Here is a 25,901-nt window from a genome sequence, read left to right as displayed (position 1 = left end):
TGAGAAATTCTAATTTAAAAAAAAAAAAAACTCATCCAGTCACCAGTTATGCATAAAAATCAACAATGATGTTGATCTAGAATACAGTATTTTCATAAGTTTATAATATAATGTAGGTATAGAATTTTAAACACAGTATGAAGGTTAACTCAATTTAATTATTTCTGATACAAAAAAGAAAGTACCATAAATGACCACAATGTTTGTGTTTAAAGTTGAGAAATAATATTTTGACACAACCGTCTATTATTTATAACTCCACTACAACTTTATTTCATACACATATAAAAAAACATAATTTTACTTAAAACTATAAATAACAAATAATTACTAATAATTTACTGTACAATCACAATACAATAATTGTTAAATTCATAAAATTGGTTTTCTACCTTTAAGATATAACACCACATTAAGCCCATAAGTTAAATAGTAAGATTTTTTTTTTCTTAACCTTTTATATAAAATTAATCACAATTTTGTAATTTTTCTATGGTTTCCTACATTGGAAGACTTAATTATTAAAAAATAAAACTAAAATGAATAAAAAAAATTATATTAATTGTTATTTTATTTAAAAATAAATGTCTTTAGATCAGATCAAACAATTATAATAAACATATAATTTTTACACAATTTTTTATTTTATAATATTCATTACAAATTACAGTTATTGAACTTGTGATACTGATATTTTTGACACTTTATCGAGAAATTACAATCACAATAACAACAACAGACTAAAATTATATTTGAAAAAATACTTCTATTAAGTACATAAAGAATTTAGTAAAAAAATATCAAAAATGTAGTTAATTTTATCTTAATTTTATTAGAACAGTAAAAAAAAAGATTAAAATACTTTAGGCACTGATTTGAAATATTTCAACTATTATGTTTTCTATAAACAAAAGTTATTATTTTTTCTATAATTATTATAGATATTACTTAGTTTTGTCTAACTACATAAACCAAACATTTTTTGCTAAATTAATTATAACAAATGTAAACTTTTGAAATAACACAGAAATACTAATAGTGGTAAAAATATTATAAAAATAATGAAAAATAAATATTGACAATAATTGAAATTGAAAATAAAAATTATTAAATTGGAATGATTTTACAGAATATTGTCACGGAATCAATTATCATGAGAAATAATGCAAATTCGTCGTAACTACAATAATATTACGATAAAAAAAAAAAAATGGTTAGTAATTGTTTACTAATTATATATTGAGTTGAGCAATCAATTAATATAATTAAATATTCTACACTACATCATTCCAATAATTAAACAATGCATTTTTTTTTTTAAAAAAATAACGAAACACATAAGTGTAAAACAATATCAGATCTATTTCATACTATACATTATAAAGAACATGATGTTTAACTTTTTAACGAGTGAAATAAACACTATTGACATAATAATATAATAATAATTTACAATAATTAAAAAAAACTAAAATTACTGAAATAATCTTATTACTTTAATATTCAACTCCTCATTTGTTATTTTGATTTTTGTTGGAAACATTTTAGTTTATAACTTTTGTAAATGTGCTGATAATATAAATAAAGGAATGTCAAAAAAAAAATGGAATTTTATGTACATTTTTAAAATGTTTAGATTAAAAAAAAATGTTCTACCTACTAAAATTTATTAACTAAAAATATGAATTTTACCTAAGTAAATTAATGTATGTAATATACAATAATAGCTAATATAATATAATTTTTATAAAATGTTTACAAATTTAAAGAACATATGGTGCATGATGAATGCTGATCACACGTCGAATCATGGTGGACAGGTGGCACTGGGTTATTGGATGGATAACGTTGAGGACTGAAAAAATCAGTCGAAGTCATCATGGAAGTAAACCAACCATGATTTATAGCTGGTTGTCTGTTAAAAATTGTTGAAACAGGTGATGTCTGTGATTGAAAATAGGAGCTGCCGGAGTTTCTATTAATGTCTGCGGATAATGGCGAGCAACGTTGGCGTGCATTGACACCACGTACTTTAGATCTCGCCCCGCCAACAGCAGCTCCCGACTCTACTCACATAACCTGTAACACAAACAAATTATGCAATTCAAAATACAATTCAGTATAAGTTTATTTAAATTATTTTATATACCTGTAAAATTATAGTGCCTTCATATGTGTTATTCGGATTCAATGTTATTGGATTGATTACTATGCCAGCTTCAACACATATCATATTTGGGTATTCGTCTTCACCAAAGTCACTCATTGTACTGGATGTTACATCCCATGGATTCCATACAACTAAAAATATCATTAATTAGTTGTATTAATTAATAATAGGAATTACAAAAGATTCCATTTACCTGTATCTGGCATATTGTATTTTATCATTTTCATTTTTCTTCCAGACACAACATTTGAAATCACATGTTCCTGTTGTGTATTTTGATAGATTCTATCAGTCCAATGATTAACAGTCACCATTTCTCTCGGTTCTTGGTACACACCATTTTCCTTGGTCTAATCGTTATCAAAAAATTAATATTTAATAACTTATTACTAATTAGTAAATATATAATATATATACATCTTTGAATGCTATTAAATATTAATTAAACCAGTACATACCTTGTCTACGTACATGCATCCTTGAAGACCAGATATATTACATTTTCGGACATCTGGTACTTTTAGATATGTATGGAAAAGCATGTTAAATTGAAATGGTTCTAGAGATGAGTTGTATAAATTGAAGCTGACTTGTAATTCTTTTTCTCTCAATATTACTCTTAGCACTAATTTGAAACTAAAAACAAGTTTAGCATATAGTTTAAGTTGCATCATTAAAATATAAATATATTCACCTATAATTCCACATTTGTTTTGTAACGGAATTGTCCACTAATGAAAATAGTGCTTCAATGTCACCATTGTCTAATGGTTCAGGTTGTTTTTCAACATTCCATCTGCACGTCATGGCAAAACCATGAAGAGGTCCATAAGCCCAGGGTCCAAAATGAGCTGTATAAAAAACAAAAACATTTTAATTTAAAATTTATTTAAGTCTATTGTACAATATATTATTAAAAATTCTGTCGGTCAAATTTAAAAATTATAAATGCTTCTAATAAATACAGAAACAAATGGTGTAACCCTTATATTTTAATAAATAATAAGTTAAAAATATTAGGCAATTGTTATTTGTTATACATTTTTAAAGATACAGTGAAATATTAAATGTTATCTATCATGCCTACATAATAAATTTATAAATATATTATTTGTTTTGTTAGAATTGTTTACTAATTTATATTTTCATTATTATAATATTATAACAACAATAATTTAACTTTTGATTTTCAGACAGATGAACAAAAAAACAAATACATGGAAATATTTAAATATAATTCATATTTATTATTTTATATTCTGGGCGGAGTCTGAGTGATTGGTTTTACAACAATGTAATTTTTATAAAAAATTCTCTAAGTTTTATCATTTCTTTCAAATTTTTAATAATAACATCAAAATCTTGTACAACCTTGTTCCAAAGTGAGTAAATAGGACACACCTTGTCCCAACATTCTATATGAGGATTAATTAATGGCTATTGTAAATTATAACCAACTGAAATATTATTGTATCAAGATAAACATTATCCAGTAAACTGCATCAACTACAAATTATTCCGCTTAACTATATCGGTACCTGTACAGATTTACTACTTTATGGACCACTGATAATACTTCGTTATTGCTAGGAGTCATCCATAATTCACGATAATTAAATGAAATAACTAGGTAATAATTAATAAAAATAATAAAATAACCCAGTCTTCAATTGCCACACAACAAACCAAAATAGCATATTATTATTAATATAACTGTTAACAAAATCAATTTAAAATTTTTCCAGTAATAAATATGCTTCCACAGAGTTGTATTCAATAATTTAGCATAATGAGTAAATTTATTTGGTCTATTTTTATTTATTTAATAAGAGTCATATGGGTTTTTAGAATTTATTTGAGATGCATATATTAATAATTGTGTTGTTAATAGTAATGTTTTCAATGCCTAGAAAATGAGTAGAAGTTTAATTCTTCAAAGATTTTTTAAATTTATTTGTCATTAAGTGACACATGAACATTTGAAGGTACTTACGAAAAACTATTGGAATGCCTCCTCGAATCGATTTCTGACCATCAAAAACAGCCAGTTTACTAAACATAAATACAACAAATAATCAACAATATATCAAATTAATAAATACCAATTAATAACTATCATACAATTATTAACATTCTATTCACAGAAGAGAATTTAAGTACGATGTGTTAAGGTATATTATTGTTGTGATTTTAGATTCTGAGCAGAAATATAAAATTATTGGTATCGCAAATTGAAATCACGATTAGATTTGTTGTTGGCTTTTTTTGTTTGTGTCCATGTGTAAGAGTGTAAGACACTTAGTACAGTAGAAAAAATGCTTCAATCTTCAACTCTGAGGGTGATTTCTAGTAGAAATTGGATCTAGTTGATACATATTGGTGGTCAAAAGTAAAAAACAATCAGTACTTTTCAAAATAATTGGGGCATGATAAAATAAAACACACTTCGATTAAAATAATTTTGTTATGCTGGAACATTTTTAAATTTTAAACAAATGAGTGATTTCAGAATAGTTTTGTTTAAAATAATATGTTCATGAATCATAAATTATGAAACTAAACAATGAGTTATTGTTTTAAAAGTTTACAGTAAAATATATAGTATATTTCTCAATTATTAAGTACCTAGTTTAAAAGTGTATTACTTATTAAAACCTTGAGTTTTACTCTCTTAAAAATTGATATTGAATTCTACCTTTGTAGAATATATGCATATAACTCATTTTGAAGTACTTTCAAAGTTTTAATAGTTTAAACATTAAATGTTGAAGTTAACACAATTATATCTTGGTACTTATATATTTTTAATAAATACAACAAAGATAATAGTTTTATACAGCTAATAATAAGGTACATTCTTTTGAATCTTATATTTTAAACCGTACGTCCGCTTATGTTTATTACATACTCAGATGAATTTTGTTTGGTTTTATCACACTTATGTAATTAAACATATCCTATTATTGTTGATATTAGCTGAAAGTTTAAGCCCACCATGGCACTTTACCAACCTCTATAATATGTTTAAAATAAATACTAAACATATAGGAAAAGTCACTCTGCTATATAATAGGTGTCGAACTTTTGAGTGCACCACATAAATGAATAGGTCACTGTAATGAGCAGCGCTGTTTGCCAGACTATATTTCTATTTTATTATATATTTAATATTTGTAAAACTAGTAGTAATTTATTTTTCTGTTAGTAATATGGTAAGTCACCATCGACTTATTTAATCAAGTTTATTAGCAATAATATAAGAAATAAATATAAACTATTATAATAAATGCGATGTTTTTAGCAAAAATCAATTAACCAACCATCATATTAGTGTATTAATAATACTAAAATAAATGTAAAATAAAATATACCTATTACCTAGTCATATAGGTGGACATCCCATTTCCGCCTAAATCGTATTTCGTATGCAATGATTTATCACATATAACACATCCATTACACTGACCTACTGAATGACTATGTACTATAAGTACACTAAATGTCTAAATAGTAGACACCAATTTTTATACAACTGAGCGAATACCCCGATTTTTTTTATTTAGAAACGGGCAAAAAATATTAGATTATCACTAGTTTTTAGCATCACTAAGTTTACATATTTATTTAATTTATAGAATTACAAATAAATTCTCTTTGAATCGTTTTTGAAACAATAATTTCTTTAGATCTATAATTTTTACCTGCAAGTAACGCTGGTAAAAAAAATATTAATTTACTTCAATAAAATACAAAATTATTCATTAATTATAACATTTTTTGCATCTAATTATTTATACCTAATAAGTAATATTCTTACAATATTTAAAAGAGACAATAATATTCCTCTCTATAATATAATATCATTTCGTTTTTTACTTTTTAAATTTAATAATGAATATTATTTTAAATTTTTTAATTAAATGCCTAGTTTGAACACAAGTTAAAATTTTTGGATTATAAATAAATATTACATTTGAGAACAGATAGAATGAATAATATTTCTATAAGGATACATTTTGAGATTCTGAGCGGAACAATGGATGTATTGATTTTACAATAATGTGTTTTTGTGTGTGTGACTGTGTACACAAAAAATTAAAAATAGTCGAAAAAATGATTCGATTTTCAACTTTGAGGGTGGTTTCTGGTATAAAATTGGATAGTCGGTACTTTTGGAAGGTCAAAATTAAAAAACATACAAGTAATTTTCAAAAGCGTCGAGAAAAACAGATAAAAAACGGGAATTTTAACGCAAAATCAGTTTTCGACCAAATCAATTTTGTTTTTTTAATGTAACTCGAAAACAAACAACTGTATAGGTAATTGTTGTATACATACATTTAATACGTAGTTCCTCATAACCTGATCATACACCAATTCAAAAATATTGAAAAAACATGAGTAGTTTCAATATTTTTTTGTATATTTAAGATTTGAAAATGTTATACAAGATTGCTAATAAGTTTCTTTACCTTTGAAAATAAAAAAGTTTACCAGAAAATCACATACTTTTTTTCTAAGTACTTAAAGTTAAATTCTTACAGCACTGGATATTTTCCATAAATAAACGATTTTCATTTTAGATTCTGAGTGAAACGATGAATGTATTGATTTTACAATGATGTGTGTTTTTTTTTTTATTTTTTTTTTATTTTTTTATTTTTGTGTCTGTGTACACGATAAGTAGTCGAAATAATGCTTCGATTTTCGACTTCAGTATCTTGTTCGATGGGAAAGTGAATATCGTTGGTGCATTGGGGAGGTCAAAATTTTAATTTCCCAGTAGTTTTCAAAAGCGATGTGAAAAACAAAAGAAAAATTAAGGAAAAACGGGAATTTTTACGCAAAATCGATTTTTAACAAAATCGATTTTGGTTATTGGTGTAACTCTAAAACAAATGACCGTAGATGCATGAAATTTTCACTGGTTGTTTATATTTGCATTTTCTATACACAATACAATTTTGAAAATAATTTGACTTTTTTTGAACTGTTTACGGACATTGTCAGTTTTCAGTTTTTTTAAATTTTTTTTCTATAAATATCAATAAAATTTTATTTGTTGGGTAAAAAAGCTTGAAAATTTAATAGAAGGCTCCTAGGTTATTGTTTCAAAGGCAGATGAAAAAAATTAAAAATCCTTAGTCACAGTTTTTTTTTATACACGTTTAAAGTTCAAATCTTGAAAAAATACGGAAAAATCACGAAAATTTGCAAATTATTTTGAGTTAGAAATTCATAAAAAATTTTCTTTTTAAATCTAAGATTTTAAAATCTAATACAAGATTCCTCATAAGTTTGTCTAACTTTATCAAAAAAAAAATTTCTACAAGAAAGTCAAATTAAATTTTTATGAGCGTTTTAAATTCATATTTTTACAACATTAGATATTCACTCGATTTCTCATGTACCGATTTCCTTATTTTCTTGTAATTCAAAAACGAATAACTGTAGATACATGAAAATTTCACTGAATGTTTATATTAGCATTTCCTATACACCATACAATTTTGAAAATATTTTGACACTTTTTGAGCTGTTTACGGGCATTTTCAGTTTTCAATTTTTTTAGTTTTTTTTTCTATAAATATCAATAAAGTTTTATCTGTTGGGCCAAAAAGTGTAAAAATTTAATACAAGACTCCTGATATATTTTTACAATAGCAGTTGAAAAATATTGAAAATACATAGGCACAGTTTTTTTTTATAAGCATTTAAAGATCAAATTTGGACAGAATTTATCAAAATCTCGAAAATTATCAACCATTGTAATTAATAAATTATAAAATGTTCAGTTTTTATAGCTAAGGATTGAAAATTTAAAACAAGATTCCATGTAAATAGATAATTCGGTTACCAAAAAATCTAAAAAATACACAAGCACAGTTTATTTGTATAGTCATTTTAAGTTCAAATTTGGACGAAATTACATAAAAACCTAGAATAACTATTTTAGTTATTTTGTTGTGATTGTATAATATTATTCATGGGCACTTGAAACTTCTAATTTGTAATATTTTCATCGATATATTATGATGATAGTATCACGGTTTGTTGTTGATGTATAACGCGTTATATGTACCTAATGGATATTGTGATATGATTAATTTGGAATTTATTATAGGTCAATTTTTTTTTTAATACCATAGATAAGTGTATAATATGTCTTATACCTAGACTGACATATCGTCTCCACTCAGAATCGTTTTTCTTATACAATGATATATCATTGAATTCAAATTTAATACCATCCATTATACAGTGACCCACTTGTAACCTACAGTACAGCAGAGCGACATCCACTTTTTTTGTTTTAATTCAAAAGGATTAACCGTAGATACTTATAATTTTCACCAAATATTTATATTAAAATTTTATATGCACGGTAGAATTTACAAAATATGATGCCTTTTTTAAGCTATTTATAGACATTTTCAGTTTTTTCTTTAAATATCAACGAAAAAAATTTTCAGGTCAAAAAGTTTGAACATTTAAAAGAATAGGTTCCTCATAAGTTGTTATAATAGTAGTTTAAAAATATTAAAGATCATTTAAGGCACGATTTTTTTTATAAGCATTTAAAGTTCAAATTTGGACAAAATTCGTTAAAATCACGAAAATTTGCAAATTATTTTGTAGTTAAAAAATTATAAAATGTTTCATTTCTATAGGTAAGAATTGAAAATTTAAAACAATGTTTCCCAGAAGCATTTACCAACGTTGGTAGGCAATGAGCGAAAATTTGATTTGATGCATGCACCTAATCTCCTTTATTAACCAATAGCAACCATTTCTAAATGAACATTCCCATTGTAAATCTCAAAATCCTTGTTTGAGCACCTCCCCTGGTTGGATCTACCGGATCCAATTGTGAATTTAAAATTTAAATCATCCTGAGAACCACTTAAACACACACAAACAATTTCATCAAAATCAATCCAACCGTTTAGGAATGCATAAAGACACGGACAAACATTCATTTTTATATATTATATAGATGTTCCAGTCAAAAACGACGGTGGCTGCTCGACGGTCTGATAAACGAAATGAAGTCACATGCAGGTATAGATAGATGTATACGAGTATAATACTAATATAGTATAATAGTAAAAACAAGCTTCTATTTCTAAAAATATATTATACGACTGTTTATTGTAAGTAAAAAAATAAATTAATAAATTATAAATAGTTAAGTGATAAAAGTATCTACTTTTGGCCCCTTGCAAAATACCAAATAAATCAAATTATTTACCAGGAGTACAGGGACCACCTCAATGTTGAAGATTGAAGCACAATTTCTGCTCCAAAAATAATTTATAATTATACACCTATACACAAAAATAAAAATAAAAATTCATATAATTGTAAGGCCATTCTAACTTAATCAGAATTTAAAATACGAATGTGTGAAGCAAACTTAGGTATTTATAATTAATAATTACTTTGCTAATTTCGGTACAATTGTATGCGATAATGTTAATAGATAGTTATTAATAATATTGTGGTAATAAATATTATTAATATATTGAAGTAAAAACTTAATAACGATTTTCAAAAAAAGATTTTAACAAAGTTCAGTATAATATTATACGGGGCATTTTCATAGTTTTTCAAATACATATAATAACTGTTACAATTTTATAAATAGATAATTTTTGGTTGAATAAAATAAAAAAAAATACTAACAATAATACATTTGTTTGGTGCTTATGTTTAATGGATCAAATGTAATAGTATATTAAGTAACTAAGATTACACATTTTATACATATTGGTTTATGCGGTTTAGGGTTATATTGTACTTATATCATTTGATTCACAACATTAAGTAAAATACATATTTTATTCGATTTTTTTTGTTTTTGTTCCAAAACTATGACAGTTAATAATTATATCACCAGTTCAATAAAATACCAAAAATGATTTATTACCTATACAGTTCATAGCTTACTACTGAGTATTGCTTACTACTAGGTCTATATAGACTAGGTACACAGGTTATGTGAAACTTCTGAAACAATATTTCCATAAATAAAATTCAACTTAGATATTTTATAAATGGTTAAAAATTGCCACCAGATATAAAACAATACCTAACAAAATAAATACAAAGCTCTCAAATTTCTTCCATTCCAAATTTAACTAGAAATGTCTAAAATAAGTTTAAATTTATGTTTAAGCTAATATAATAAATAACAATAAGTAATACAAATACTGATAGATATTCAATAGGAGTATATTTATTTTATACATACGAAAAATAGTCTATTTTTAAAATATATATTATATAGATTTTTTCATACATGTAAAAATAATTTGGGAAATGTAAAATAATACTATGCTACTATCTAGAAGAATATCTATGATAACAATTTATTTTTATTAAATTAATAAACATAAAATTTTTGGGGAACATACTCTAATATAGGCTGACAGCAGTAGTTATATACTCAGTAACTCAGTAATAGTATAACAAGATTACTTATGATGTACATGCAGGTAATAGTAGCAGTAATATCAGTTAACCGTATTTGTTCCATACGAATGCATAGCTTATACAATTATATTACATTATGTATAAATATACTGCGAACTGCATGGTGTATACTGTATAGCGTATTCTATATTATAATATAATAATATATATAGCAGATGATATTGAAAATATTGTTCTCGTGGACGTGCAGCGATAGCATAATATATAAACTCTGTAACTCTACAACAAGCATGTGTGTGTGATATACATATATATATATATAATATGTGTACGCGCAATATTTTTTTTGCATCTATCCTCGAACCTTAAGGGTGTCGGTCAAAAGAAGAGTTAACCCTGCAGGTCCACCCAGCGTTCCTACATACGTAGCATCCCTTTCATTTCCTCGGCGTGTGCCTTGACAAATGAGCGTTCGAGACAAAAACCGTCGAACGGCGGAGACCCTTCCCCTTCCTCCCTATACACGTCCCCGCAGCGTTCTCGGCCTTTGCGCCCTCACGCGCGCTTTTCTTCATACTACACACGATCCCTGCCTACCTCACCGCCATTCCATCGATTCTTCACCCTTGCCACCGCTGCCGTCTCCGGGTTTCTCGCTCGTTTTAATCCATACAGGACCTTTATCACTAATTACAATCATGGCCACCACCACCGGTATATTGTTACTGTTTGGACACACCATGGGGCAACATCAACTGCAGCAAAAAACTAGCCACGCACAGCGCGCGGACACATTGCAACGTACAAGAGGGCGACGTCTGCGTCCCTCAGATATATTATTTTATATACTATATATATACGATACGATTATACGAAGTAGCACCACGACCGCGTCAGTATAATAAATTACGTAGATTCAGAAAATCATAACGACGGTATTACGCACATATAATATATGTATCGTTATGTATAGTAAATACGTGTATATATTGTACTCAAGTGTTCACATCGTGGAGCGAAATGGTTTTGAGAACTGAAATATAAGAGATGGGACATCGGAGATAATATTATATACATACAACAATTATACTCAGACAGTATACTAGATAACTATTTTGACTATTTTTACGGGTACTACAGCAGCATTCGCATTGCATACTAATTGTTGCCTGCAAACAATTGTATTATGTATAATAAGTAATAACTAATAAGATAATATTAATAATTTGGAAACTATCGTACGTCTCCACATAATAATTGTTACTAATAAAGTATTAACTAATAAGTTATAGCCTATAGGTATACAAGGTATACCAATATAAATATACACTAACATATAATGTGATTGGTTACGTGCACGATTTCATGTTTAACTATTTTGCAAGATGCAATACTATACCGATTGCGTACCTAAATAATATTATAATAATTTTCAATCGGAATACATATTTTATGTAAGTATTCAAACATAGCGATGTATCAACAATTAGACATGCATTTAGGTACATTTAGCTCAAAAAAGGTGGGTAAGTGGATGTCGCTCGGCTGTACAGTAGGTTACAAGTGGGTTACTGTAATGGATGGTGTTAAATTTGAATTCAATGATATAATATCATTGTATAAGAAAAACGATTCTGAGCGAAAACGGTCAGTCAGCCTATGATATTACCAAGTATATTTTATGATATTATTATGAATAAAGTAATTTATATATAACCTATTTACTTGGAGCCTTGTTTTAAATTTTCAATCCTTAGCCATAAAAGTTTTGAGAAAAAATTTTATGAAATCTCAATTCAAAATAAAAATTTCCGGTTTTCCTTAATTTTTTTTTTGTTTTTCACAGCGCTTTTGAAAACTACTGTAAAATTTTTACTTTTGACTCCCCAACGTTGCTTAGAAGTTAAAATAATTTAGTACGCGCAATCGTACGCCTAAAAATGTACCGCTGATAAGGACCGCGCGCAATCGTAACCCAAAGTACCAACTAGATTCACTTTCCTATCAGAAAAGATACTGTTGAAGAAAATCCAAGCATTTTTACTGTCCTAAAAGGTAATGACAGACACAAAAAAAAAATAATAATAAAAATTCAAAAATAAAAAATTTAAAAAAACACACATTGTAAAATCAATACATGCATCGTCCCACTCAGTATCTAAAATGTTAAAATATAATTTATACTCTTCAGTACAACCACTTCGACACAAACTAATCGTATTACTATCGATTTATCGATAAGTTATAATTTTACACTTTTTGACTCACTTAAATCTCGATATTACTATATTAGATACCTAACAAATATAATGTTTTAGGTCTTGATAAAATTATAAAAATAAGAAAGGGTTAAATATTGAAAATATATAAAAAAAATTAGTCACCCTCTCATGATCAGCCGACCGGGGCAACAACACCCCGTGTCCCCACCCCACCCCTAAATACGGCCCTGAAAATAAAATAATATAGTTTTTGTTACATTATTATCATATAACATTATTTGTTTAATTTTGTATGACAATTAACAAATTATTCTAGTTCTAGGTATAATAATATAAAAAATTAGGAAAGCTCACTGTATTTAAGTCCTGGTTTCTAAAACGCAATAAACTATAATTTCATAACTACGAAAAATAAATAAATATTTTTAAATCAACAACCGTAAACATGTACTGGTAACTAACGGATGAACGGAACATAACGGGGACATGAGGTGAATAACTTATGTTTAGAAACCTACAATTATAAGGAGTTTATTTTTAATTTAATGAAAGCTGTAAAGTAATATACCTACCAAAAACATTTAATTTGTGATATATACACATTTTTAGAAGTTTTCGACGATTGTAGTGTTAAAATCGAATTAATAAGTTTTTATCTCAGGTTTTATTTTATTTTGTAAGATACATGGCTCTTTTTTATTTTTTCAGCGTTTTTTAATTTTATTAGACATTTAAGACTAAGAAAGAGAACAAATAGCCTTTTGACATAAGACAACAAATTTAAAAAGAGCCTTTGGATGAACTAGTAATTAAAAAATATTAAAATCTAAATTATATTTTTAAAAGATTGAAATATGTCATGCAGTTACGAATTTATGTAAGCATAAGTTATTAAATTAATTATATCTAACTTCAAAGTATAATTTAAATTTTAAAAGAACTATATATTCTAGAACATTTATTGTTGCTCAAAGTTAATAATCTTAACAATATATATAATGATTAAAGACTACATTTGTATTGGGTAAAAACTAAAAAATTTATTAAACTTTGTAATTTTAAATACATAATTTAATACTTTCTATATATTACTGTGTTATTTTAATTTTATATTAAATACTCAATATTGCATAAAACACAACATATTATGTATAATATTTTTGAAAGTAACCATACTTTATTTCAAAAACTTGGTTAGAAATTTAATTTTTAAAAAGGGAAAAATCAGTAAGTACTTAACTATTATCTTGTAATACAATAGGTGTCTAGTGTACCTCGTACTGTAAAGTAGGTACAATAGTATAGGTTAAATTTGAATTCAGTAATAAATCATTCCATACGCAAAACGAGTACGGTCGTCAGCCTATTACAAAGTATCTTTCATAATATTTTTTTTGATATTACTTTTAAAGTAATTAATTTTAGCATTGGTATTACAGAAGGTTGATTTAATTTTTACCAAAAACTTAGCATTCATTAATTGTTAGTGATTTTGACAATTTTGTCAAAAATTGAATAACCTAAAATACTTATAAAAAAATCGTTACTCTATAATATATATTATCTTTAATATTTAAAAAAAAAAACTATAATAACAACTTATGGGGGAAACATTGCATAACATTTCCAAGCTTTATAAAGAAAAATATTTAATTGATATTTATAGAAAAAAACTAAAAATTAGAAAATTTCAAATGTAGCTCAAAACGCGTCACTTAAAAAATGATATGGAGTGTAAAAAATGATACAAATATTCCAATTACTTTCCTTGATTTTAGATTCTGAGTGGATAGATGAGACGTGGTTTTTTTTTTGATTTTTTTTATTTTCAATTTTGAGGGGGGTTTTTGCTAGAAAATTGTATCTAGTCGGTACTTTTAGGTCAGAACAAAAAATTCCTAGTCATTTTCAAAACCACCACGAAAAAAAATTTATAAAAAACTGGAATTTTTACACAAAACCAATTTTTGGTAATATCGATTTTTATTTTGGCGAAACTTTAAACCAATATTCAAGAAATGTTCATATTAGCAATTTCTGAAATGTCAATAATATAATAATAATAAAATATACTTAGTTATATAAGCTGACAGACAACCTTCGATCAGTATCGTTTTTCATATACAATGATTTTATATCATTGCAGAATATTCAAATTTAACACATGCACAACCATTACAGCAAAGCACTAGAAACCTACTGTACAGCGGAGCGGTACCCACTTGCCCACCTTTTTTCAACTATTAAGAAAAATTCTAGGGATTCAACTTTTTAATGAACCTATCTTATATTTTCTAAAAAGAAATAATCAAAAAAAGTTAGTTAATAAATAGGTTTTTAAATAATGAGTGTTTGCTATTAACATAATCATCCTGTATGCATTACATATATTGTAAACACATAGCTAGAGTAGATGAATCCATAGTAATAACAATAAAACAGTTATGAAATTAAAATAACTCTAATACCTTCTGCAAAATCAAAATAAATCCATACCTATTGTGGTTAGTAGTAATATACTAAGCTTTCGTCCACTAAGTAAATCGTTGAAATTCAGTTTAATATTAATAGAATGCAGATTATTATTTATTAGATTACTCAATGAATAACTATTGGTATTATGCATTAGGTAATGTGTAGTTTTTTGGGGAAACTTTTAATGCAGCATCAATCAATCGACCAATACATTGGAATTGAACACATGCTGTACTTTATACTTTAGAGCAGTCGTCTTTTTAAGTTTCTCAAAATTTAAGAAACTTATTTCAAAAAAATGAATAGTATCACCTCTGGGGTTTGTAAACTCATATTTTAAAATGTTAGCTAAATCTAGAATTTATGTAAACCATGTTAAGATTGCAAATTAATATTTTCAGAGCTATGATTAATAATAACTAATTAATAAAATAATAATTGCAAATATAACATCCATAACAGGATTCGATTACGCTAGAGTTGAGTTTTAAACTTACATACATACATATTATATACAACTGGGCGGAGTTAACTAAGTGGATTATCATACGAAACGATGAATTACCGACTAAAAGTTTAAAACGTAGTTTAACGGCAGTGTATTTTATGTAGCTATATTTAACAGTTTTGGGTCTTATATAGTAACTGAGCTCGCCGAGTAAGAGGTGGCAAGAGGGACCACCCAAAGTAATGGTGTGTGGCGTCAAGTTTTCTCCGATTGTTTTTCACGCTGGACTAAGCTAGCATGAACCACCACCAACTATAGTCGCGGAACGGGGGGATCGGTCGTGTGCGACCGTGTAATTACCGAGTGCTTCCTGCAGCTCGCTGGCCATTAATATAAGACTGCCACACCGAACGACATTAACAGCCGCCTTAGTGATTACAAAACGGATACAAGCAAAAACCTAGCCATTATCGCCGTTAACGCTATTATAGTATTATAGCCGATGCTGACATTGTACTGCAGGGTGGACGAGGCAATTTGAGGTACCATATATATGAGAAGGTAGACGAGGGGGAGTTAACCACCACCACACTATATACTATAACACGCACGGTGCACCAACCGCGGTGAATAGCCGGAACATCCGCGGTATAGCGCGAGTGCAGTGATTCATATAGAGGTATATACACACATGGGAAAAAGAGTTGTACGGGAATAATGAATCGATCGTTTTAAGTTTAAACATATGTACGTTTCAGGATAGTAAGTTTGTTACATGATTTACGGATCTTTGAAAAATTGATTTTCACCAATAATAATTTTGATTTATAAGAGTATAATTTACATGTACTTATTTATACATATTTATACTAAAATATCACGTTAAAACATATACCTAATACCTATTTAAATGTACTATATTATAATCTACTAATATATAAAGATAATATGCACAGAAATTAATTTTATCTATAGATTTTTGAACATTGTCAACTTGATATGCTGTCACACATTGTCCGCGATCCGACGTATTCGGATTACCTACCAGGGAGGCTGGGTTGCACCCAAAAGAAGTTGAACAATCACAATTTTTTAAAAGTTGTAATTTTTTACGGCCAACGTATTGCGCGATATCAGTTAGTCAATATATAAAATTGTCGTCGTGTCATAGTGTTAGTGATTGAACTCCTCCGAAATTGATCGATTTTGATCAAATTTTTTGTGTATAAGTGGTAGGTCTGAGAATACGTTTAAGGCTGATTTAAAAAGGGAAACGATCACCCCCGGGAGATGCTCAAACAGGAATTTTGAGATTTACGATAGAAATTTTTGTTTATTTATGGTTGCTATGGACACAAACAAATAGAAAATATTCAAATTAAAAAAATAATAATAAATAAATATACCTAACCTAAATATTATTCTCAAATCCTATAACCCATATTATTTTTTTTTAATTCAAATATTTTCTACTTGACGCCATAGTGCCAATTTTTGTCGCAGAACAAATGCAGACGAGTACATTCACTTGCTTGACGTATTATATTAAGTCTGGTAAATGTTTATTACGATTTTCTTTATCGTACTTGATAATAATTGTATAATAATAAACAAAAAAGATTTGTAATAGGTATATACATTATTATTATATAACAAAATATTTATATTTATATATTATACATACATAATATACGAATGTATATAATAATTATTATTATATATATATATATATATAATATTGTAATCTCTATATATAAAAATGAATCCCGATTTTCTTGGTCATCGCATCACGCGTAAACGGCTGGACCGATTTTGCTAATTCTTTTTTTGTTGTGTTCGTAATTGTCAGGAAAAGGTTCTTAAGTAATACAATTTTAAGAAACTTAACCGGAAAAGTAGGAAATATGGATGAAAAAAACAACAACCGTGGCGCCATCTGTCCAGTAAGAAAATAAACTATATAATAATATATTTTTGTTTATTGTAAGCACTATTGATTATGATTGAATATAATTATAAACAAAAATAACAATGATGCATCCGTCAGAATTCCACAATACTGTATGTTTATAGATAAGTGTTAATCATTTTTTAAAGAGTTTTGGTATGGTTGTTTTTAAAAATGCCAGCAATTAGACGTACAAACTTAAGTCGCAGAACTCGCAATTCTGCGAGTCAAAGATATAAAAGAGCAAGTCAAACTGACGAGCAACATGCGCGGAATGAAGTTGAACGGAATCGATTAAATCGAAATCAATATTTAATGTTTAACCCCTATCGAGCTGCATTCAATTATATCGTGGAAATCGATTACAGTTCACAGCAAATCGTTGCTATTGGGCCAATGAACACGTCCATGAAGTTGGCACCCCCACTTTGAGATATCGACTTCAAACCAGTGCCAAATTTTGCAACTGATTTGCAACACCAATTTTGAAATTTGCAACTTCGCCCATTTTCCGGAAAATCCGATTTCCCGATGGTATTACCATCAATTACCACAGGCATTTTTTAAAAATTATTTTTATTAATCAATAGTTCTTAACTCAAAAATAATTTATAATAGGTACTGATTTACAAAATAAAATATAATTCATAAAAGTTATAAAAAAAAATGAACAGCTCTAAGAGAAATTTTTTAATTATCAGTATCATAATAAACGTTGTGTGCCAATACTGCAAGACATTTAAGTTTAAAAATGAAGTTCCTGGATTATGTTGCGCGAAAAAAATAAAATAAATAATAAAAGTTTAGTTGCAGATTAAAATAATAATAGTGCATTGCATATTGCTTGCTATTGGTTACGGGCATGTTTGTTGATTTGTATTATTATTTTTTGTCAATATATTATATCTTCTAACTATATAAATGTGAATTGAAAATCTTTATACAGGGTAAACTCTGGAACTACTTATCAGATCTTCACACAAAAGAGTATATCACGGAGAAGGTTTCTAGGAGACAATTTTAGGAAAATCCACTGGAAAAGTAGGAAATTTGGATGTCAAAAATACAACAGTGAGGATTTTGTATTAATTGATTATATTATAATCCACCATAGGTAGAATACGACAAACTTGGTATAACTTTGATACACTACAATCATACACTTATACGTACAAACAGCACGGGGTCCGCGATCTACCGCAGGTAGATTGCCTACCTGATAATATACAGCTGAGAATCAGAATTTTTATTCCGGGCAACGTAAAAGTTAAGATTAATTTTGAACTACACCGAATATTAAATAACGAATTGAACAAAGTTTGAGTCATATAGAGTTAGTACATTTAACGGGCAACGAATTACACGGATTCACCTAATTTATAATAAACATAAATAATCATTGGAACATTATTTAGTTTCGGAGGAGTTCAATAATAAACACTGTAACACACTGACACGACATTTTTATATATTAGATAATAGATATACTATCTACTTGATATGCTGTCGCACATTGAGCGCGATCCGACGTAGGGTGGCTTACTAATTGCACTTACTGCTGCGAGTTACATCCAAAAGGATTTGAACAATCACAATTTTTAAAGGGTACCTAGTAATTTTTTAAGGACAACGAAGTGCACGGGGTCAGCTAGTTATAATATAATATTTTATAAATTATACTAAGATGTTAACTATTATGCCAACCTATAGTTATCGATTTTACAACATAAAGTTTAATTGTCAGTTTTATATACTATTATACTGTTAAAAAAAGCAAATCAATTAGATAAAATGCCATGAATATAAAATTAAATCTTTTGGTATTTAAATATATTTATATAGCTCTAGGGTGGAATACAAAAAATGTTAGAGAACAAAGGTTACGCTTGATTATATTAAACATCAATACCATAATTTAATCATTGTAATTAAACGGCGAACTGGGCCAATTAAACAAAGTCAAAGCTTAAATTTAATCTCGTCCTATGCGTACTGATAATGCTATTTAACTTTATTATGTTCAGGTCGGAGCACCACATATTTAAACAAGAATCGAGCTGGGTCATTTCAGGCTTTTAGACATCAAAGAGTTACGACGAGACGAAATTATCGACTCGAGAAAACATTCACAAGGGCCACTTGACCTCCCTGGGAATCTCGTTTTTACACTGCAATTTTTATTTTTTTCATTCAATTTTTAAAAAATGTAACATATACAATTCAACGACTGCAGCATAAGCAAATATATTTTATTTATCATGAAATAATAAAAGTATCCGAAATACTTAGATTTTATTTTAAAATATAGAAATAAAATCTAAATGGATATAAGAAAATTAAAATTGAATCTACATTTTTATAGATTCAATTATTTAATAAGAATTATCAATAAAATGTGTTACGAAACAAGCAGCATTTAATGATGTTTCGTAGAATAGGTTAAATATTTTTGATATTTACCGGCTGTTTACGTACAAAAATTGAATAAATAAATATATTATTTATTATTTTGGTACCTAACAATTATTTATGAATAACTACAATTTTAATGAAAACTATAGCGATTTTAATAAAAAGTCATGGACCAAATCATAGATAAATAAATGTAATATTTTTATTCAATAGATTAATTCCAAACAAAAAAACATGATGTAAGTAGGTAGGTGCCTAACTTAAAAAATGTAGTGCAAACTTTCAATCCTGATAAAATTATAAAAAAATATATATTAAATACATTCGTAACAATTAAGTATTCTTATTAAAGTTATATTAGTTTCAAAAAACTGATATAAAAATATTTAGCAATATTTCTAGTTATTATTGTTTAAACTATTATTATAGCACCAATATAGACCATATCATGGTCATTAATTTATGTTGAAGAAACTGTTTGTGCTTGATCTTTATTTTCAAGTTTAAGTGTTACACTAATATATATTATATATATATTAAGTAATAGTTATAAATTATAATAAAATATGTAACGAGTTCACACCCCGCAATATAGGTAAAGTAACAAAATAGTAGGCATCCATCAAATAACGCGGTGATTTGCGTCTTTTTAAATTCCACCTTATTACCTTTTAAGCAGCTCCTGTGCTTGTCTAACAGTATCTGAGGGACAAAAGGAGGAGTTATAATCTGATTAACGAGGCTCAAGGGTTGATCCGGGCCAAGGCTATCAGTCAAAAGATGTTGGACGACAATGACTTGAACAGAGCGAAAGAGGGTCCTTACGCGGGATAAATGCTTCATCAGTCATTACCAGGCTGCCACACCCTTAGAGGGGTGAAAAAATAACAACGAAACCCTTTATCTGCCAGCTGCGCTGCAAATTTTGCTTTGAATTGTCTTAAAAAAACTTTTTAGTATTTTTTACAAATTTCGAACTTTTAGATAAAGTATTAATAATTTGTTTCATAAAAATTACATTTTATAACATAATTTTAATATTTAACTATGTATAAATACTCCGATACTATGAAGTAAAAGGAAAAAGTTGGGTTGATATGCTGAATACTGATATACAGTATAGCAAGGGCAGGTACCGTACGTAACCCGACCATATTTAAACGATAAAATATTAAAATATGGAGATTATAAATAAATAAAATGTTTGGTTCGATAATACCTTATATTTATTTATTAAAAATCGTCTGTCAAGTTAACGTGGTCATAAAAGTATTTGTTTTTAGTTTAATATAATAAAAAAGGCGAGTTTATTCAAGCTTTTCAAATTTTAACCTGTTTAAAACGTGTTCTAGTATATTAGTGTGTTTATAAAAGGGTATCTTATTCAATATGATGTGTTTAATATTGTATAATGTCTTATTAAAATATTTTATTATCTCGAAAACAAACTAAAACAAAAATTGTAGAAAAAAATATTAAGGATACCTCATTTTCATTCATCGTAAACTTTCTAAAATATTCTCTAAATAATCCATCCGAAAATTTGAAAATACCTACTGTTAAAAAAATAATAAAGTTTTTCGAACCTTTTCAGAGTCACTTAAAAAATATGTCAACAAATTATATTATAAATACTTATCATGTCAATTAATTTATTATTATATAAATGAATACAAAAATATTATTGGTTAATCTTTATGCAGTCTACAACTATCAACAATTATAAATGTATAAATTCTTAAGTTATAAACCAGGTATACTTTATGTAGCGAGTTAAATAATATATATTTTTTTTATTGATCTTTATTTTTAACAACTTTGGTAACAATGGTCATTATATTGACATATTTCTTTGATACTAAGTTGTATACAAATAATTACGACAGTAGTACTCAATAAATAAAAAGCAATAAATATTTATATGTGTCTCTGTGGTTTTATTTACACACACGCAATAGTGATTATAATATAAAAAGTAATCTAACGAGAACTTTGAATTTTAAATATTTGTATCTACATACTAACAATAAAAATTAAAAATAATAAAATATAATTTACTTAATTTGAAATGTTACTAGGTATATATATATATACAGATTACCTAAATAAATAATTTTGAACTGAAAAGATTCTTGATATTTATTACTTACACATAACACGTTTCACAAAAATTCTCGATGTTTAAGAAGAAAATAAATGTTTATATATATGCGATATGCCTATAACCACGCAATAAATAACTATAATGCACCTCTGAGATATATTTATACTACAAGAAAGAAAAATGGTTTAAGATTTTTATTGCCGTATTTGTAAAAGAAAAAAAGGTACCTTTATGTTAGGTACCATCTTAAGAATAAAATGGACAAATTTCACGGTCATATATATTATTGTTGGTCTTTTGACACGTTTTATAACTTTATATAAGACTAAATGAAAAAAAAATCATTCAACCTTGAAAACCTAACATTTTGTTCAGTTCTGTTTGTTAAAAAGGTCTTTTCAAAATAAATAATAATATGTTGGTAATCACCAATTTACAATAACAATTCTTTCCCATTTTTATGCACAGAGGTAATATTTTAGAGGTCAAACTATAATAACTTATCCCAAATGTGTTATTCTATGCTGGTAAATTCAACTAAAAACCAATTTTGTTACTATTTTTTGTGTATTTTAATCCGCTTAAAACAAATAAATCAAAGCTTAGTTTATTATGCATTGGCGTTATCGTCATCAACATTCAGTGTGCTCGAAATCAGAATTTGTTTATAGCTAATTTTGAAAAAGGGTAATATTTTGACGTTAATTAAAAAGAGTGTATATTTAAAATAAATATTGAATCGAATTTTAATTGCTTTCTATTAAATAAAAAAAACGATTAGATTAATTTCAAATTTCAATAAATAAAAAATTGACTAACTACTTAATATAATAAGTAATAAGTATATTAAAAATAGTACCTACATCACGTCAAATATTTATTTTAAAATAAAAATAACATATTTTTTCCCAAGATACCTATAATTATAATATTATAAAATCATAAACATGCAGTGCACAAATTATGATTTAAGTTAGCATTTTAAACAAAATAAACATAATATTAGCTACCTAGTACCTATACAAATATAAACTATATAGGTAATATAGATATGTAGTTAGTTATCAATAACACGCATATAGAATACAGATATATTGTAATTGTTAATATATTTGATAACTCATAACCACTACCTATAAAGGTATATTATTACCTACGTAATATTAGCATAGTATTATTTTTAAATATTTTCTATACTCATATATTTATGTGTTCGCAAATGGCATCATATTGTCTATTTTATACTGTTATATCGTAATGATTTGTAATAATTAAGACTAGGATACAAGTACTTTCTACTAATTAAAATGAACATACAGCACTGTTTTAGTAAATAAAACACAATAAACATAGTTATTTTTACGACTTTAAATACTATATCACCTCACGTCGTAATTCATTCTACATTCAATATCGATCCAATATCCATAGAATTATATTTTAATCCGTTTATTCCCAAATATCAATTATAAAAAAATTGAAAAATGTGGTAATAAAAATTATTGTTAAAATAGCTATACCTACCTATATTATAAGCAAGAAGTATTTCAAAAATTTAATTTTATATACCTAATATACTTAGAACTGCACTATATTTTATTAGATGTTGTAACTCAGAATATTATTGTTTAAATAATGGAAATCATATGCCCATCTAGTCAAAATTTAACATAAATTTACCTAAATTACTAAATTAATAGATTTTATAATATTTTAAACTTAATCAAATCCGATGTAAAAATCGTGTAAATCTGTCAGTACCTGTTAGTAAAAAATAAATAGGTATCGATATCGACAAATTAAAATATTGAGAAACATTTAATTTAATTTAATTTTTAACGATACATATACATGCCGAGGTAAGTTGTTATTCTGATTAAAAAATTGAAAAACGTTGACATATCAAAATTAATACAGGGTTGTATACATAGGTTGCCGTAAACAATAAAAACAAAACACTCACCTGACGAACAACTGTTCCTGATTGTTAACCCTCCAAGAGACCACGGTAGCACCTGTTAAAACAAGAACGAAGGTGATTGACTTTATATGTATGAACAAATTAGAAAAAAAAATAATTATCGTGTAGAACCTATAACGAAAATAATATCATTAGGTGTAATATAGGGTCATTGTAGAATTATTATATTAATTTAATAAGGATCAAGGCCAGTGACAGGAGGCGCGACCAGCCGAATAATAGAAACCGTCCGGCGCAATTACATAGTTTTGGTGATCGAATAAAAGGTATTATAATATTCTTTCGAGTACCTAAATATATGAACAATTGTCGTCATTACCGTGCAAGTTGATGGTGCATGTTGTGTTGTTTCCTCTGTCGAGAACGACTACGCTGGACGCGGTAGCTGCCATCACCGATGCCGGTCAAAACACAAATGATACGCGTTGATAGTGATTAGTGATATCCAGGCCACCCGGAGCCGAGTCGCCGAGGTCCGTCTTATCACTCGCGAGTGCCCGCCGCCGCCTAGCCAAACCACCACGAAGACTTGAATTGAATATTCTAGGCTTCATGATAATCACCACCACCGCTGCCAACCACCCGTCAATGCACCAGTGTAGCCACTGACCAAACTCCAAACCCCGCGCTCGAAACGTTTTGAGACTGTCATGGCTCATGGGTGACAGGGAGAATAGTGTATCATAATTATTTTAGTACATTAGAGATTAGTATTTAGTACATTTATTATTACTATATTAGTACTTACTACTTAGTACCATAGAATATAACAATGTTAGTACTTACTACTTAGTACCACAGAATATAACAATGTTAGTACTTACTACTTAGGATCTTGGACACTTGGACTTTTCACGTCTTATTGTCTTAACACAAGTCACAGCGCCGATTTCTACTTTACCGTAGGTGTCCACAGTCTACCGTCCGACTTCAGGCGATTACGACGGACTTGACGTGCACAATAACGAACAACGCAAAGAACAATAATAGAATTAATTATATTTTATTCATCGTTTGACGACTGCCATGATAATCAATTGCTAATAAAGCCCGAGAAAATCATTACAGAGGGCTCTGGATATTAGTCGATGAATCTTCTACCAAGTTCTGCCCATATATTTTATACAGAAACGTTTATCGATCGTTATCGAATACTTGTGTAGCTAATTAGATTATTGTGCTACGTTATTATTATTATATTATGGAGACGGAACCCTACGATGTGACGAGGTGTAGGACAAGGGTGGACGACCCCAAATAGTTTGTATCGAAGTGTGAAGAAATAAGAAGAAGAAGACATTATTATAATATAATGGTCTATAATGTAGATGCATGAGAGATCTGCTGCTGCTACAGGCGTAGACTGGCTGGGATGCTGGGATGCTACATCATCCCTTGCCCTAAAATATATATTTACCTAATATTATGTATTATATATTTAAAGACTCTAGATACCTAATGAACAGCAGATCGTTACCAGCTTACGATTATTGGTAATCTATAATATGGTACAATTTTGATTGAAAGTTTGCTGTAACTTGGTACTTATTTACGTTTTTAACGTATATTCAATATTTTTTTAAAACAAAATATATTAATATTTTATAAATAATCTACATGTTTTAAATTTGCCCCAACAATTGTTGTAATTTGCCCTTTAAATTGTGTAGCATCCCGTGCCCTAATTTACCAGTCCACGTCTGGC

The 25,901-nt window shown here is 27.5% G+C and overlaps 1 protein-coding gene across 1 annotated transcript; it reads right to left on the bottom strand.

The window, feature by feature from the left end:
- Nucleotides 1-244: 244 nt before the first annotated feature.
- On the bottom strand, nt 245-25,572 carry LOC132949227 (uncharacterized). The gene is made up of 8 exons (XM_061020005.1): nt 24,516-25,572; nt 24,179-24,230; nt 4,164-4,222; nt 2,865-3,021; nt 2,629-2,806; nt 2,364-2,520; nt 2,150-2,301; nt 245-2,079 (listed from the first exon to the last, which is right to left on the bottom strand). Exons 1-8 carry the CDS (start codon nt 24,586-24,588, stop codon nt 2,071-2,073), a joined length of 837 nt encoding a protein of 278 aa, XP_060875988.1. The 5' UTR covers nt 24,589-25,572; the 3' UTR covers nt 245-2,070.
- Nucleotides 25,573-25,901: the final 329 nt, after the last annotated feature.

The sequence above is a fragment of the Metopolophium dirhodum genome, chromosome 7 (genome assembly GCF_019925205.1).
Source record: "Metopolophium dirhodum isolate CAU chromosome 7, ASM1992520v1, whole genome shotgun sequence".
Lineage (NCBI taxonomy): Eukaryota > Metazoa > Arthropoda > Insecta > Hemiptera > Aphididae > Metopolophium > Metopolophium dirhodum.
Note: the sequence above shows the minus strand (reverse complement) of the source record. Positions and strands in the feature narration are given on the sequence as shown.